This window comes from Brassica oleracea, chromosome C3 (genome assembly GCF_000695525.1).
Source record: "Brassica oleracea var. oleracea cultivar TO1000 chromosome C3, BOL, whole genome shotgun sequence".
In the NCBI taxonomy this organism is placed as follows: Eukaryota; Viridiplantae; Streptophyta; class Magnoliopsida; order Brassicales; family Brassicaceae; genus Brassica; species Brassica oleracea.
Genome location: NC_027750.1, coordinates 23,923,989 through 23,940,594, shown reverse-complemented (window position 1 = coordinate 23,940,594; position 16,606 = coordinate 23,923,989). Strand labels below are relative to the sequence as shown.

Here is a 16,606-nt window from a genome sequence, read left to right as displayed (position 1 = left end):
TTTTTATTTTCTCATTAATATTTAGTGTTAAGTTTTTTTTTGTAAATATAATAGATTAGGTTTTATCATAAGTATAAAAAATATATTTAAATTGTACGTGCTTTAGGCCCGTCTAAGCTATGGGACGAGACTGGCACTTTTTTTTCTCAATTGTTTTGCTCTTATTGAACAAAGGACCAAGGCACAAAAGTACAAGAAAAAAGAAAAGATATCAAATTGGCAAGTGCTTTAGAAATGCTGTAAGATCTCTCTGCAGCCTAAATTATTTATACAGACCAAAATTTTGTCAATCATGCTTTGTAAAGATTTTTTAAAGCGTTTACCAAAAAAAAAAAAAAAGATTTTTTAAAGCTACATATTTTTCTTTCTTTTTTATTTATTTTTAGCTGTGGAAAGTCATAAATCTAGAGCACTTATTTTTTGCTTTAGAAAATTTATATTTAAGTCTTTGAATCTTTTTAAACCTACAGCTAATATTCTACCACAAAATTATCTACAACCACGGCAAAAAAAATCTACAGATTTATTTTTAAAGCAAAAATATAAAGCTACAGCTCCTCCCAATCATCCTCTAAGCCTATCAAAAGCGAGGCAAACAACCAAAAAAGAGTCCAACCGAAGTCGGAACCGACTTGAGATGCACGTGTTGCTACTAGCGAGTCAGGCCACGTGCCCGCGAAACAAGCCACCACCGCACTTCAGTGACAAGGACATCTCCGGCGAAGATCTAATCGGAAAGCCCACCAGAAACAACCGGAAAAAGGGTCCAATCAAAACGCCTCACCGTTGACGACATTAGAAGTTGAAGACACTACTATCTACAACACCACCGGTTGTAACTTCGGAGCTCTATCAACGAGGAGAGTCAATCTACTGTAACGGAGAATCTACTCTGAACAGAGCCACCAATCGAGCCAAAACCGAAGCTATATTTTCTTCACTTCAAATAACTTCAATCGAACCACCAACGACCACAAACATCGATTTACTTTGAATGAAACAAGTTGAGATCGGGTTCAAAGGAAGCAAGGAGAACATGGAAGCGAAGATCAACCAGAACCGGAAGATAATCGGTAGTAAGCCAGCAACGTCGCAAGGATAAGGCGACCGTCACCGGAGCCAAGAGTCGGTTTATCACCAAAGAGAAGGCGATACAACCGGAGCCAAGAGCCAGGAGCTCTGTCAAAGAGAACGCGAGCAACCGGAGCCAAAGCCAGCCGTCCACCGTGAAGAAGGTGCGACGCCGGAAGAGAGACCCAACCATGGGCAGAGGCGGACCCACGTGTTAGGAAGGGGTTGCACCTGCAACAGGTTAAATATACATATTAAAGAGTTTTTTTCATTGGGCAAGAGGAAATCGTAGCTCAGTTGGTGAAAAGCCCCCCCCTCGTGACCCCCCGTTGGTGTTACCTTTTTTTACTTATTTTAGTATATTTGACACCCTTAAAAAATGGGGCTGGGTCCGCCACTGGCCATGGGCAGAGTTTCGCCGGAAAACACCGGCCAGAGATTTCTCTCTACGCTTCCTCTGTGTAATATTAATGAGAGGGAACAGAGCAGAAGGAGAGAAAAAGCTTCTTTCTTTTGAGCCTCTTTTGGGACGGGACTGGCTCTTTACATTCCGAAATTGTAAGAGGAATAAGAAAAAAAAGGTTAAAATTGAAGGTCTTTTGGACCATTTGTGTAGCCTGCTATTTGATTAGCCCATTACGAGAACGTGCACAAAATGAAATTACTTAGACAAATAAACGGAAGTCATACTGAACGCACAAATTTGATTAGCCCATTACGAGAATTTGGGCTAGCCAATTATATAAGTTGATCTGCGCCCACATTTTGATATTCAAAATCTAATCTCCTTCGGAGACGATTTGATCAACTTACTGAACTCCAAGAACGGGTTCGACGTCGTATCGCAAAGCTTCGACCACTCAGAAGCTCTCCACTTCGCTTGCGACGAGGATCTCAATCGGATTCAGGAATCTATCAAAGGTAAATTTCTCGAATTGGGTCTCTAGAAATCTTCGAAAGACTGATACTTTACAAGACTTAACCATATAAAAGTATTCGATTTGTTTGTTTGTTTGTTTTTTTTTTTTCAAATGCAGATTGTAAGAAGAAGCTAGAAGCTTATAAGAAGAAAGCAGATGAAGCTTATTCAGATGTTTCAGCTCGAGATGACGAGATTGAGCGTCTTCAGAGAGAGCTTGATGAAGATATGGAGCTAGAACGCAAGATAAATGCCGAGCGTAGATAAGTGTATAGTATACTTTAGCTTCAGTTAAATTATTGTTATTACTCCGTTTGGTTTCAGTGACATGAAGAGTCTTTTGTTCTGTCAAAACAGTCGTCGCTGATGAACTCAAAGACCTGAAGGCCCAATGGGCTTCCATTGATGAAAAGAGGCAGTCTTTAAAGAGAAAAGAGAGTAAGATTCGCAAACCATATTGATTGGTAGATATTGGTTTCTCAGACCCTCTTTTCATCTGCAGGAAGAAGCTTTCTATGTATGCGTGTGTCACAAAGGTTATACCAGAAGCAGACGTTAATGATCCATTCAAGATCTCAGGCTGTATCCTTTTTTTCATTTTTCATCGTCTCTTTACATCACGAGTCTCATTCCTTTGAATCCTTGATTTAAAGTATTCATTAGATATGGTAGATCGCGAGAAAAGAGATGAGAAGTTCCAATTAGAGACAAATAAAATGACGGCCCATGAGTCATGTAACAGTATGTGGAGCATCATTAACAAGCAATAGACAGAGCACTGAGTTCATTTGTTTGATGTGTTTGTCTGAACAGTCTTGGTTTTTAGCTTAGCAACCAAAAGCTCTTTAACCATCTCTACGGTTCCTCAGATGTTGTAGAAACCTTCCTGCTTAGTTAGTAATTTGATCACGAATCTTCTTCTCATGTAATATATCATCATTCATCTATGAAAAATGTACATTAATGTTTCAGTGGTATTCTCTCTTTGGTGCAGTGTAACCTGTAAAATCCAAAATCATCAGCTGCTATTTGCTATTTTCTTGATAAATCTTTTTGTACAGACTGATGCAAGTTCCGATTTAGTTTGTACAGTCTCAAAGGAAGTGTTGTAGTATACTTACATTCTAGCTGGCTATTATCTAGCTTCTCCATTAAACTATGGAACCTGCTAGTGATGTCTCCACTGAACCTGTTCATGCAAAGCTTCTTTTGAGTGGAAAAGATGTTCACTGGTATACATGATGCTCTTATTAGTAGTCTATGGACCTTCATTTCATTAGATTAGTCATAAAGAAAGTTGGCTGTTAGTTATTATGGTGTTGGGAAAGAAAAGGGACGAGATGAAATGAATGAGATCATATTGCTACGTGTAAATAATTTAGTGGATGCTATAGTGTTCCAAAAATAAGAGACGAGATGAAATGAATCAGTGATAGAAAAGCTTGCTTCCTCCGATCTCGGCAAGAGAGAGAGAGAGAATGGAACAGATCTTGAACAAGGTGGGATCTTACTGGTTAGGTCAGAAGGCGAACAAGCAGCTCGGTTCCGTTGGTGACGATATCAACGTACGTTTCGTCCGTCACTCTACTCCTTTCACTTACTACTACTACTACTACTTGCTTTTGATCCCTCGTCGTGAATCATTTCACCAACATCGTATTTCGATCTCTGACCTCGAATGTTTTGCTTCATCTTTCGTACCGTGGCTTGATCGATCTAGGGTATATGTAGATTCTCAATTGATCTGTGTCGCTTAAATGATGGTGTAGCTCGTTGAATCTTCACCTGCATTTTATGTCGTACGTTCATAGGATCCGTTGTGATTTTCATGCTCATTTTGTTGTTTCTTGCGAGCCAAGCTCTCTGTTGATCTCGATCAGATGCTCTTGAGAATGTTGATTCATCTTTTATACCGTGTTTTGATCGATCTTAGGGTTATGTGGATTTTCAATTGATCTGTGTCGCTTAGTCTGGTAAATGGTGGTTTAATCATATCACATTGCGCTTCATTTTCTGCATTTTCTATCGTATGTTCATAGGATTGCGTTACTGCAATTCTCCAATTTGTGGTAAGATTAGGTGAATTTGCGGCTTAGCAGGAAGAAGATTAAGAAGAGTAGATAAGTAGTAGAAACTTTTTCAGTTTTCAGATTTGATATTCCTTTCTGTGATAGTATCATGTTAATGATAGCGATTCTCATTGGAGATCCGTTGTGATTCTCATCTTCATGCTCATTTTGTGATTTCTTGCAAGTCAAGCTCTTTGAATCTCTCCAGATCATGATCTGTATTAGCGCAAAAGATGTAGTCTAGCGATTCTCGTTAGGGTTCCCTCGTGATTCTCATTCTATGATTGCTTGCAAGTCAAGCTCCTTAAATCTCTCCAGAACATGCTCTGTTTAATGATATGTTGATCTTGCGTTTTCTACAACATTTTTTTTTTTCCCTTCCAGTCTCTGTCTAACAGCATCCAAGGAGGAACAAAATGGTTGGTGAACAAAATCAAAGGTCAGTTTTTCTTCTTCTCCCACGATCAATCTCTGTTTCCATTTGACACTCAAAGAAAAGAGCTCAACAGGGAAAATGCAGAAGCCATTACCCGAGTTACTCAAGGAGTTTGGTTTGCCTATTGGGATCTTTCCACGCGATGCAACCAACTACGAGTTCAATGAACAGACAAAGAAACTCACCGTCTTCATTCCAACAATCTGCGAAGTCGGCTACAAAGATTCATCAGTCTTGAGGTTCACCACAACGGTTACAGGGTTTCTCGAGAAAGGAAAGCTAGCTGATGTTGAAGGGATCAAAACTAAAGTAATGATATGGGTTAAAGTCACAAGCATCTCAGCAGACTCGTCGAAGATCCATTTCAACGCGGGGGTGAAGAAAAGCAGAAGCCGTGATGCTTATGAGGTTTTGAGAGATGGCGTTGAGATTGACAAGTTCTAGCTCTGTTTTTGCAGAAACCAATTCTTTTATTCTCTTTATCTCTTATGTCCTATATTTCAATCTTCTTATCTTTCAAGCTCTGTCTTTGTAGATGCAATCAACTTTTTTGGTGTTCATGAATCTAATGAATTGAATTGGTTTTACTATACATGGAACCAAATCGAAAAATAAGGTTTAGTTCGGGTTGGGATACTATGAATTATCCGAACGGATCATATATCTCTAGAACCGAGAACCGAACGGTGATATATTTCAAGCTCTATGTCTTTTAATTCGGTCTTTGTAGATGCAATCAACTTTGGTGTTCTTGAATCTGATGAACTGAATTGGTTTTACCTTGAAAGATAAAAACCTATCTTTCAACACACTATTGGCACATTTGAAGGAAACACAGAAATGATAGATAATTCATAAATAGAAACAAAAGCTACATAGAACAATGAAATGACAACACAAATACAAATGCAAAATAATAGCAACTGCAACAACAATTAAAAGAGGATGTGACTAACAAGCCCTCATCTTCTAGTAACAATACCATTTTGCCTTACTCAGTGACCTTCACTTTTACTCATCTTTTCCCTTTGGTGCCTTGGCCTCAGTTCCATCTGGAGAGTTAAGCTCCTCCCAAGCCTCAATCCAAGTGACCATTCCATCCGCAAGCTTGGTGAAGTAAGGATCCACCTTCCCCAATTTCTCTTTCACCAGCTTAGCCAGCTCCATGTAGCATTGCTGCACCGAAGTGCATTCTTTAGGAAGAGTAAGAGATTGAAAGAAAGGTACCGCCTCTTCTTGCCAGAAGATTCCATTGTATTCCTTTCTCAGGTTCACAAACGGGTTGCTGGCTTTGCTGTGCCATATGTAAGGCAAACCCGTCTTCACTCCCCATCCCATGTGGTCACATATCACCTACATTTGTTGTTTAACCATTGCACAAAACCAATGAATAAGAGTTGCATTTGACCAACCTAGCTAGAGAATTGTTTTTTTGAATATCAGGAGGTTCGGGCACAACAACATGTAATATTAGTTTCGTTCTAACGGTCACTCAAGAGATCTTTGACACAATGGTCATAGTCCTTTCCAGTTGAGCTAATGACCTCGGATCTAGCGAGTGCATTTACCTTGACACACCAACCAGCCCACATATCGTCGTAGCGTCCAATTGGCTGCCCATCACCCATAAGTCCAAAATACATAGCAGGACCAATCAGCTCCCTATCAAAAGCGAGGTTCATACCACACATAGGGAAGAGAGTTCCTTTGGGAATGGTCATGACCGCATCAACATACCTGCACATAAACCAATAAGCAAAACAAAAGCATTACTTCATTGTTTAAGCTTTCAATTTGGAAGATAAAATTTCCTGGAGTTTCTTTCAAGAGGCTTCACGAGCTGAGTAGGAGCATCATAGTCAGGGATGTTGAGCCAAAGACCATGAGAGACAGCGGTTATAGCACCTTCACGCATACTAAAAGGGTATCCACGAACAAAGTCTGCTCCATCACCATAAGGATCATAGAGTGTGTTAAAGAAATGCGGTGTTGATGGAGTTAAGAGGTTCTTGATATGCTGCTCAAGCGCATTGATCTCTTTTCCGGACGGATCCTTTGCAACCTACATTGCATAGTTATTGTCAACGTTTGAGATCATAATCGTTTGATATAGTGAGAGAGAGAGAGAGAGAGGGGTGTTTACAAAGCAATCATCATCAATGGTGTAAATGTATTTCTTCTTGGAGACCATGTAACCAAAGCAACGACAAGCGGAGTCTTTAAAGGAAATGCAAGAAGACTTGGGACCCAAGATTCGATTAATGTCGTTCCTGTTGTAGAGCTCGTAGTCGAAACCTTTAGGAATGTTGATGGTTCTTGAAGGATCACCGTCTTGAACGATGATCAGATGGTATTGTTCAAAGAAGGGTCGCCACATCTCGAGGAAATCAAGGTTTCGGATGGTTGGTATCACGATGTCTAGCTCATCTTTGAGCATTGGTGTGGGTTTCACGGAAGAGTACAGTTGCGCCATGTGAAATGAATAGGACACAAATGAGTAAGCTCAAGAACAAAGAAGCAAAGACAAGGAGAGAGATGTATGATAATGAGGATGACTTCTTTGGTATTTTATACACACATGAGATGCGGACACGAATCATTTCTACTGTTAACAGGAAGTGTACATAGTATAACTCTCGTGTTCTTACGCCAAAACATGCTTTGATGTTTCTTCTTTTCTGTTGTTACATTACAATAATGTTTATATATATTGATATTATATGTTTTGTAGAAGCACGAAGGAAATGTGCTCATGTGTTGTCACAAACAAGTTCACGAGTCTCACCCACTCTAACTCTCTAAACCTTAGTCATCTGACCATGGACTGGTTTTATCCATCTCCTCAAGGGGCGTTACAAACAGAAACATGTGAAAGATTGTTAGAACAACCAACCATATAAAGGTTGTACTAAAACGTTTTTATCAATACTATTTTTAAGATCTTTTTATTGAGGTGTGCATAGAAAAGAACAGTTTATATGAAGACTAATCAAAATTTTCAAAAGTAAAGAATCTTTAACTAGTTCTTTTTATTCAATCTAAATACAACTTATAAGTAAAGAACAAAAAATAGAGATACATAGTTTATGTGAAGTAAGAACTACATAGTTAATGATCTCACAACGTCCCAAGACAAAACACTTACACGGCCTACGCAGTTCACAACAACTGCCCAAAGATCCAACCAAAATAACTAAAACCAAACGTAGCAGAAAGACAGAGATGGTTTTAAGTTAAATCACATCTAAGCAGACGAAAACATGCGTTTGATTCCAGTTTTCTGCTCAGTCGTTAGCCTCGACGGGAACTTAACGTTAAACTTGATTCTCAAGTTCCCTTTTCTCGACGGGTCTTTAGGAATCGGCATGCCTTCGCCCTTCACAACCTCTTCATAGGTAGGGCTGATCACGTTGTTGACCGGAACCGTTAGCGTTCTCCCATCCAAAGTCGTGACCTGAGCAGTGTACCCCGTGAGGGCTTCCACGAGAGGGATCTTTTGCGTGATCACAAGGTCGTTCCCGTCTCTCTTGAACACAGCGTGCGGCTTCTCATCGACTATGAACACAAGGTCTGAGGGTATGATTCCTCGCTGCTCGTTTCCTTTCTCAGGGAAGGTTATTTTGGTTCCTTTCTTCCATCCTGGTTTGATCTCTATCGTTAAGATCTCTTCGACTGTTGTGGGTCTCCTGCGTTGTAACAAAGAAGTAGCACTAATGTCTCAAAAGTGCAAATGAGAATGTGCACTAAGCCAAGTGCTGAACAACTCTAGTAAAACAGAACTCATATAGCTCACTGTTCATGATCCCAAACGTCCAACAAAATCTATCCAATGGGCTAACGACTAATATCTAGCGTTACATCTTTATATAACTAATCCACTTCCCAATCTCTAGATTTAAAAAAACTGAGACATGGTAACAGAGAACACTAGGCTTGGGCGTTCGATGTACCATTCGGATTCGATTCAGATTCGGTTCAGTTGATTTGGATTTTCAGTGCTACATTCACAAGAGTTCCATTCCGGTTTTACTAATTTTTGGGTTGGCTTCGGTTCGAATCGGATTATAACCAATGTTTGAAATCGCCTAATATCTTTTTTAAAAAAAACTAAAAAATTGACCAAAAACACTCAAAACATATAAATAATTCAAAAATCTAATTAAAAACTAGTTAAGCTACTTGAACTAACTAAAAATATTCAAAATAACAAATAAAACAAACCACAAGTCTTTAAAATACTCTAAAATATATAAAGTACCTTAACATATATAATAACATTAACATATTTAACTAATTTCCGATATTTTCAAATCCTAATCCTAGTTCGGATTTTGTAGTACGTAACTCTTTAAATCCCATTTAGATATTTTTTTTATAACGATTCAGATAGAATTTTGGTTTTCTCGGCCTTTTTGGTTCGAGTTAAGGTTCAGATTTAGGTTTATGGTAAAAACGTCTAGGCCTAGAGAACACAACTATTTATTCTAAGTAAAGACTCTAAAAGCAACGTCACATGCAAATCAATATTTATTCTTCACACAATGAATAGAGGGCTAACGAGTTGAAGAAAGTACCAGCTGGAATCAAGGACATCCCTCGAGATCTTCATCTTCTTAGTGATTCCTTTGTACAAATCCTCCAAACTACAAGGAAGCTGTCTCTCTATAGGAGCAGCTTTCCTCGGCGGAGCGTTAGAAGCTTCTCCTCCTGTAGCTGACCTATAAGAAGAGAAAACATCCTCAGCGAACCTGAACCCACCACCAGAGGGTCCCGCACCACGTGTGTCACCAAACGGTCTCGCGAAGCCAAAGAACTCCGAGAAGATGTCGTCAGCGCTTCTACCGTTGAACCGGAACGAAGCTCCTCCGTCCGAACCACCGGGAAAACCGCCGGCGCCAGGAGGCGGAGCTTGGCTGCTTAGACCTTCTTCTCCGTATTGATCGTAGATTGCTCTCTTCTGAGGATCGCTCAATACCTTGGGGGGGCAATGCAATCAATGGAAACATCATAAGAACAGAAGATTAACAGTTATGTCGGAATGTCATAACTGTTCAATATTCAAATTCGGATAAAGATTGAAACTTTCGATGGAAAACGAAATGGGTTTTGTCGGGTATGTAATGAACTCGAGTTGTGTAAGAGAAATTTACATCGTAAGCTTCGGAGATCTGTTTGAATTTGGCTTCGGCTTCCTTTTTGGTGTTAGGGTTCTTGTCGGGATGCCATTTCATGGCGAGTTTGCGATAAGCTTTCTTCAAATCGTCATCTTTAGCGCTCCGATCCACTTGAAGAACCTTGTAATAATCGACCCCCATTGCTCTTCTTCCTCCTCTTTGATTCGCTTCCTCGTTGTTCTCAACTTGATCTTCTTCAGTTACAGCTCAACTCGATCAAACCGTACCGGTTTAGATTTATAACGAACATGATAATTAATCTCCGAGCGGTTTTCTCGGTTCGGTTTGAGTGTGCAGAATTTATACCAAGGTCAACCGGATACAACTAATTTACACTTAGCGGCCACAAATATTTTATTAGTTTACAATTTAGCCCATTAGTATCGGGCCATAATCTTCATTAAAGCCCAATAGTATAATTGGTTTTAGAAGCCCAACATTGAATCTATATTAGAACAGTTGAGCCCGTAAGGTATTTTATTACCCGAAGATCACTTTCATTAGTTGTCTGAATCATGGTGCTTCGGAGTTCGGACAGCTGGACTCCCGATTGAGAATGACATTTATACCCAAAGCCATCTGGCACTGGCGCCGTATTCACGAAATTACATCACATAACTGAGGGCAATTATGTAATTTAAGAATGTTCATCACCTCCTTCCTCTGTCTGGTTTCTCCAGAGGGAAACAAAAACAGAGAAAAATCAGATCTGCTAAAATCCCCAAATTGAATTTCAAATTTTCGAACCCTAGCTTTTTTTTTTTCAATTGGGTCCCTACATCTTCAAATCGGGATCGGAATCTCTCGAATTGGATGGGCGATTTCAACCTCGCTCTCGTGATCGTCGCGATCGTCGTCTGCGTCATCGTCTTCATCTCCAGCATCTACCTCCTCGTCAACTACCAGCATCCCGACGATGCGAACCAGGCGTATTTCCCCAAGTTCGTCGTCGTCTTCGGCCTCTCCATCGCCATGATCTCGATCCTCATGCTGCCGGCGGACGTGGCGAATCGGCACGCTTGTAGGCACGCGATTTACAACGGCGCGTGTAATCTCACGTTGCCTATGAAGGATCTTTGGCTTGCGGTTTACATCGTTGACGCTATCCTCGTGTTCTTTGTTATCCCCTTCGCTATGTTTTTCTATGAAGGGGACCAGGAGAAGTTCGTGTCTTTTGATGAAATTAATTACTTTTTGTTTTTTTTTGTTTTGTATTTTGTTTTGGTTGAATGTTGATTGATGAATGTGTTGTGTGTTTGCTTTGTTTTTTCTTCAGGACCATGGGGAAAAGGATTAAAAGTGCCTTGCTTTGGGTGGTAAGCACGGCTGTTGTTTGTGCTCTGGTGCTCGGAATCTTATACGGTTAGTCTTCTGTTGGCTAAAACCAATGATATGGCATCTGTGAACTGCATTTCTATGTTGATTTCAGCTGATAAGTTACCTCATTAGGGCTTGTGTCGAGATCTTTTGTCATGTTTCTGCTAGGAATAACTTATAGTTGTTGGTAACATCTTTTTCTTACCTACAGAAGTTATAAACCCTCAGTTATTGGACTCTTACTTAGCCGTTCATGGTTGCGTTTGATTTCGCATTCATTGGATTCTCCTCTGCTTATGCTCTTTTACATCATGTTAGGTGTTATTGGAAAGGTGGATTTCTCTGTCAGGCACTTGGCTTCTGGCACGACCTCTTTCCCTACTTCCTGGCAATTTTCAAATAATCAACCATGTATCGGTAACACCGCCCGCCAGGTAATATTTGCTTATCATGATTCGTTTATGCCATTGAAGAATTTCAGCTTGTAACATATTTCCTCTCTCTCTCTCTCTCTGGTTTAATCGATGCAGTGCTCAGCATTTACAGCTAGCGTCGCATCTGAGAAAACGTGGACCATGCGTACTACTTTTCCAGAATACGTTGTTGCTCTTGCTACCATTGTTGGTTCAGTTCTTTTCACGGTATGAGCTTTGTTCTATCTTGCTGAGAAGTGCTACGTATACTGGGAAAGGATAAGGGTAGAATTGTCTTATATCTAGTTCTGTATCTTTTGTAGTTAATTGGTGTTTTAATTTGAGATTTCCTTTAAAAAAAAATCTGATAACTAATTGTTCTCTCCAATGTTTGTAGATATTTGGTGGCGTTGGTATTGCTTGCCTACCGTTAGGACTTATCACTGCATTCATCCGGCGACCAAAGGCTGTTATCACTCGATCACAATACATAAAGGTTTGGTTAATGTTCTTCTCTGGAATCATGTCTTCTAGATCTTGAGTCATTTCCACTCTCATTTTCTAATTGAACTCCGTAATGTTTGACAGGAAGCGACTGAGCTAGGGAAAAAGGCAAGAGAACTAAAGAAAGCTGCTGATGGACTTCGTCAGGAAGAAAAAGGTGGTGCTAAGGGCAGGGCATGGAGGAAAAATGTCAAAGCAGTTGAAAAGGTACATACTTGGTATCTTCTCTCAATTTTGTTTCATAATCAAATTTGCAGTCATAAGCTGCTGAGATAGTAGAATTGGTTATGATATAGAGTTGCTAGGTATTGGATTTTGAGTTCTCAATGGTTCCTTAATCCTATAATTGAATGTGGTTGAACTGCAGGAGTTGCTACAATTGGAGGAAGATGTGAACCTCTTAGAAGAAGCGTATCCACAAGGAGAGAAAGTAAGAAGAGTGTATTTTTACAACTATATCTACATTCTTTGTGTTATTCAACTATTCTATGGCCTTTTTTTTCTTTTCAGGCAGAAACTGCCTGGGCTTTCACTGTACTCGGATACTTGGCCAAGTTTATTCTTGGAATCATAGGGTTAGTATTTTATTTTAAAATAATCTTCTTCACAGTTTATTTTCTGGTGTTATGGCCTTAGTTTACTGGCTTGATTTTATATAAGCATTCATAGAGGTCTTTTTAATGTCTTTGTAGATTGATCGTTTCTATTGCTTGGGTTGCACACATTATCATATATCTACTTGTAGACCCTCCTCTTTCCCCTTTTCTTAACGAGGTTTTTATTAAGCTTGATGACGTTTGGGGTAAGTTCTTACTTACTGTTCTTTATATATATTAAGGTTCCTAATGTCTCTGCCTGACTCTATGTTTATATGTGCGGGATTCTATAGGTCTTCTTGGCACTGCTGCATTTGCTTTCTTCTGTTTCTACCTTCTACTCGCTGTCATCGCTGGGGCAATGATGCTGGGTTTGAAGCTGGTCTTCATCACCATTCATCCGATGAAGTAAACCACATCTATTGATTCTAAAAGTGTTTGGCTATTTTCCAATTATCTTTAATTTCTAATTGGGCCATATGAACTTTGTTTTCAGATGGGGAGCTACTCTAATGAACTCTTTCCTATTCAATGTTGGGCTCATTCTTCTTTGTTCCATCAGGTAGGCTACACCAAGTCTGTTTGTGTAATATCCAGCTGCTACGTACACTATATGCATATTAACCATGAGTCCATGACAAGCAAAGTAACTGATGCTTCTTTTAAAATTGCAGTGTGATTCAGTTCTGTGCGACTGCATTTGGATACTACGCTCAAGCCACTGCTGCTCAGGAGATCTTTGGCCACACATTGCAGTCACTTAGAGGAATCAAGTACCTCTACAAGTAAGTAGTAACGGTTTAGGCGTTTAGCAGATAGCAGTCTTTGAAACTTTTGTCTGTCTTTTGTCTTATTGAGAGAGGTCGATGATATCTCAGGTACAACGTGTTCCAAATCGGGTTTGTTATCCTGGCTGGATTGACCTTCCTATATTACATTGCCTTCGTAAGCCCTATTTCATCATTCATGTTACCTCCCCAGTTTTGTCTTCTGTATAAATGTTATGAATGATATGTTGTTTCTTGTGTTTCTGGTAGGGATGGAGAAGAAAGAAACCTAGCGCCCGTTTCCAGCTCTCTTCTTAATGTAAAAATATTTCCCTTTCACTTGGGGATCTGATTGAGTGCTGTCCACACAAAAGTGTCTGATTTGTTTTCGGATCATACCGGAAGTACCTGGAGACTCTGCTTGTGCTTATGAGTTTTTTTTTTCTTTCTTTTTGATATTGTTTAATCATTATTTTTATTATGTATTTACTGTTTGGTTGTGCAACTGTTAGCTGTCCTGTCTTGTCTTGGTTTTATTGTCTTGTACTGTTCTAATGCGAGATTATGTAATGAGAAGCCTTTCATCTCACAAGACGTTGCCTTAGACTCTGCCATAGATTTCCTTGTGGTTAAAGAGGACTGTAACAGAATAGATATGTTTGGGAAACAGATGTTATGATCTTGACTGCCTAACCGTAAATTTCACCAAAATATACTTATCTTTATGGTTGTGATACAGGCGGAATACATTGATAGATGTGTTAATTTAGGGTGGAAAACGGAAATACATTAATGGATACCTAATAAAGTCTAAACTAGCTTAATGGGCCGTATCGCTAGACAACAGTGGGCCTGACGTACCAAGCAGTATGGAAGGGCGTTCGCAACGAGACAGTGGGACCTATCGTACCAAACATTATGGTGTTTATGTGAAGGGCGTGCGCAAACCTTGCCGTTTACTAGAAGTTTATTACATCGTAAAAACCTTTCTGTTCTCTTCAAGACTAATAAACCCCAACGAGTCTGCGAAAGCACCGTCGTCAATGGCGTCTGCTCTACATAGAACCGCAAGCCGTCTTCGTCACCGACTTCGCTCCTCAAGCGTTCTACTATCTCCGCCGTGCATCTCCGACGCGCTTCGTCAAGGAGTAGATTCCTCTCTTCCTCGACCGGTTCGACAGTTATTTTCACTTAGCTGAGCACTTCCGCTTCCCATACAACCTCTAAGCTTCCTAAATCTAACGACCCGGAAACAAAATCTGGAGGATCCGACGGCGGTTCTGATCAGAAACACGAACGTGGTTCCGGAAAAGACGTTCGTGGAGCGGTAAAACTCCATTTTTCCCTTTTGATAGATGTTTACCATTACCGAACCACGTGTGTTATTATCTGAAGTTCTGAACGCTGGTTCTGTTAAAAGACTTAATGATGATGTCTTGATGGTGGCATTTTGGTAAATACAGCCGGTTTCGTGGATGAGCTTCTTCTTGCTGTTTGCTACTGGTGCTGGACTGGTCTACTATTATGATAGGGAGAAGAAACGTCATATCCACGGTACTCATCTCATGGTGAGTTTTTTTTTTTTTTTTGTTAGCAATGTCACAACTTTATATCATGCAGACTACCGTTACGTGACAAACACTGTATACTAGGATGCTAGGATTTTGAGCGAGCTCTCTCAATATCTGAAATGTATTATAAGAAACTCTGCTAATTGAATGCATGGTTTGTAGCTTTAATAAAACTACTGATCTTGTTAGTGATGGATTTTGATCGCTTTAAGCACTCAGTAAATGCTTAGTTATCATCTCACATTGACTTCCAATATTATTGCTTTTCTCTATTCTTGTATGTATATTGACCTGGTTTCTTGATGGCGTCTTTTAGATATAAATACCAATTCTATAGCCGTGAAGGAAGGACCATCTGCTGGGAAAGCAGCCATTGGAGGACCATTCAGTCTTATAAGAGACGATGGGAAACGTGTTACGGAGAAAGACCTGATGGGAAAATGGACCATCTTGTACTTTGGGTTCACTCATTGTCCTGATATATGTCCTGACGAGCTTATTAAGTTATCTGCTTCCATTGACAAAATCAGTGAGTTGTCTTCACATTTTTTTTTTTCATTTTGTGTGGGTATAGTTTTCGCGAAGGCTGTATCCCATTTTTTACACAGAGGAAAAGTCTGGAGTAGATGTGGTTCCAGTGTTTATCTCTGTGGATCCTGAAAGGGACACAGTTGAGCAAGTACATGAATATGTCAAAGGTAGTAGATTATCTTCTTAACTCGGTAAAGATGATTTTGTTTCTTGAAACCAAAATTCATATGGTTTATTGTAGAATTTCATCCGAAATTGGTTGGGTTAACCGGGAGCCCTGAAGAAATCAAATCTGTGGCCCGTTCCTACCGGGTGTACTACATGAAGACAGAAGAGGAAGATTCAGACTATCTCGTTGATCACTCTATAGTCATGTACGTGTCTACTTGTTATCCCTTTTACAGAGTATTTGTTAGGAAGCTTGATTGTTTCTTCTTGCGTTGTAGTGTTTTAATATTGTGTTTGTGTGGAATATAGGTACTTGATGAGTCCGGAGATGAGTTTTGTGAAATTTTACGGGAAGAATCATGATGTTGACTCGTTGACCGACGGCGTTGTAAAAGAGATTCGACAGTACCGGAAGTGAAGAGTCTTCGAAGCACACACTCAAGGGGAAAACAAAGTGATTAGTTGCCATATTGGATTTGTTGGTGATCATTAATACAAGAATTTCTCATTACACGAAAATGTGTTTCAAATCCCACGACAATATGATTAAGCGATCTAATAAAAATTGATATATCCACCAACTAGTCCCGACACGGATTGGGTATCCGGACAATTTTAAGGTATCCGGATCTTTATTCGGCTGATCCATAATTTTACTATCTTTATCCGGATCCGAGTTTCTCAAATATCTGGACGTCGGACATCTTTCTAAAAATTGTAATATCCAGCGGATATCTGGATTCGTATATAGATCCTTAAAATAAATAAATAAATAATATTAATATATATAAAATATTAACAATAATTAAAAAATAAAAAAATATATAATGTTTTTAATTATTTCTATGTATAATATTACAAAATTGACATAAAATTTATATATACTATTATAAAAATGAAAATATATTAATAAAATTAGTTTATATATATATATATATATATATATATTATTATTTTTGAAATAATTATTAATAAAACTTACGGATCTAGATATCCGGACTAAAAAATCAAGATATCCAGATCCGGACCCGACTTTGACGGATCCAACATTTTACTATCAAGATCCGGAT

General features: G+C 39.3%; 5 protein-coding genes and 1 pseudogene across 5 annotated transcripts; 4 read left to right on the top strand and 2 right to left on the bottom strand.

Moving 5' to 3' along the window:
* The first annotated feature begins 1,726 nt into the window (after positions 1-1,726).
* Positions 1,727-2,961, top strand: LOC106330179. Its single transcript, XM_013768707.1, has 6 exons — positions 1,727-1,754; positions 1,819-1,992; positions 2,109-2,253; positions 2,346-2,428; positions 2,493-2,572; positions 2,654-2,961. Exons 1-6 carry the CDS (start codon positions 1,727-1,729, stop codon positions 2,660-2,662), a joined length of 519 nt encoding a protein of 172 aa, XP_013624161.1. The 3' UTR covers positions 2,663-2,961.
* Positions 2,962-3,434: 473 nt separating this feature from the next.
* LOC106333526 (uncharacterized protein At5g01610-like) lies at positions 3,435-5,042 on the top strand. Its single transcript, XM_013771961.1, has 3 exons — positions 3,435-3,555; positions 4,444-4,498; positions 4,569-5,042. The coding sequence occupies exons 1-3, from the start codon at positions 3,469-3,471 to the stop codon at positions 4,937-4,939; spliced, it is 513 nt and encodes a 170-aa protein (XP_013627415.1). The 5' UTR covers positions 3,435-3,468; the 3' UTR covers positions 4,940-5,042.
* A 447-nt stretch (positions 5,043-5,489) lies between these two features.
* On the bottom strand, positions 5,490-6,968 carry LOC106334015 (UDP-arabinopyranose mutase 3). The gene is made up of 4 exons (XM_013772384.1): positions 6,639-6,968; positions 6,310-6,557; positions 6,064-6,235; positions 5,490-5,848 (listed from the first exon to the last, which is right to left on the bottom strand). Exons 1-4 carry the CDS (start codon positions 6,966-6,968, stop codon positions 5,507-5,509), a joined length of 1,092 nt encoding a protein of 363 aa, XP_013627838.1. The 3' UTR covers positions 5,490-5,506.
* A 583-nt stretch (positions 6,969-7,551) lies between these two features.
* Positions 7,552-9,872, bottom strand: LOC106329059 (dnaJ homolog subfamily B member 1). The gene is made up of 3 exons (XM_013767634.1): positions 9,646-9,872; positions 9,070-9,470; positions 7,552-8,181 (listed from the first exon to the last, which is right to left on the bottom strand). Exons 1-3 carry the CDS (start codon positions 9,808-9,810, stop codon positions 7,740-7,742), a joined length of 1,008 nt encoding a protein of 335 aa, XP_013623088.1. The 5' UTR covers positions 9,811-9,872; the 3' UTR covers positions 7,552-7,739.
* A 363-nt stretch (positions 9,873-10,235) lies between these two features.
* Positions 10,236-13,859, top strand: LOC106328041 (LIMR family protein At3g08930). The gene is made up of 14 exons (XM_013766397.1): positions 10,236-10,832; positions 10,946-11,031; positions 11,305-11,420; positions 11,517-11,627; positions 11,797-11,895; positions 11,988-12,110; positions 12,271-12,333; positions 12,414-12,478; positions 12,596-12,705; positions 12,793-12,907; positions 12,996-13,061; positions 13,174-13,284; positions 13,378-13,444; positions 13,537-13,859. The coding sequence occupies exons 1-14, from the start codon at positions 10,483-10,485 to the stop codon at positions 13,582-13,584; spliced, it is 1,530 nt and encodes a 509-aa protein (XP_013621851.1). The 5' UTR covers positions 10,236-10,482; the 3' UTR covers positions 13,585-13,859.
* Positions 13,860-14,280: 421 nt separating this feature from the next.
* Positions 14,281-16,047, top strand: LOC106333204 (annotated as a pseudogene).
* Positions 16,048-16,606: the final 559 nt, after the last annotated feature.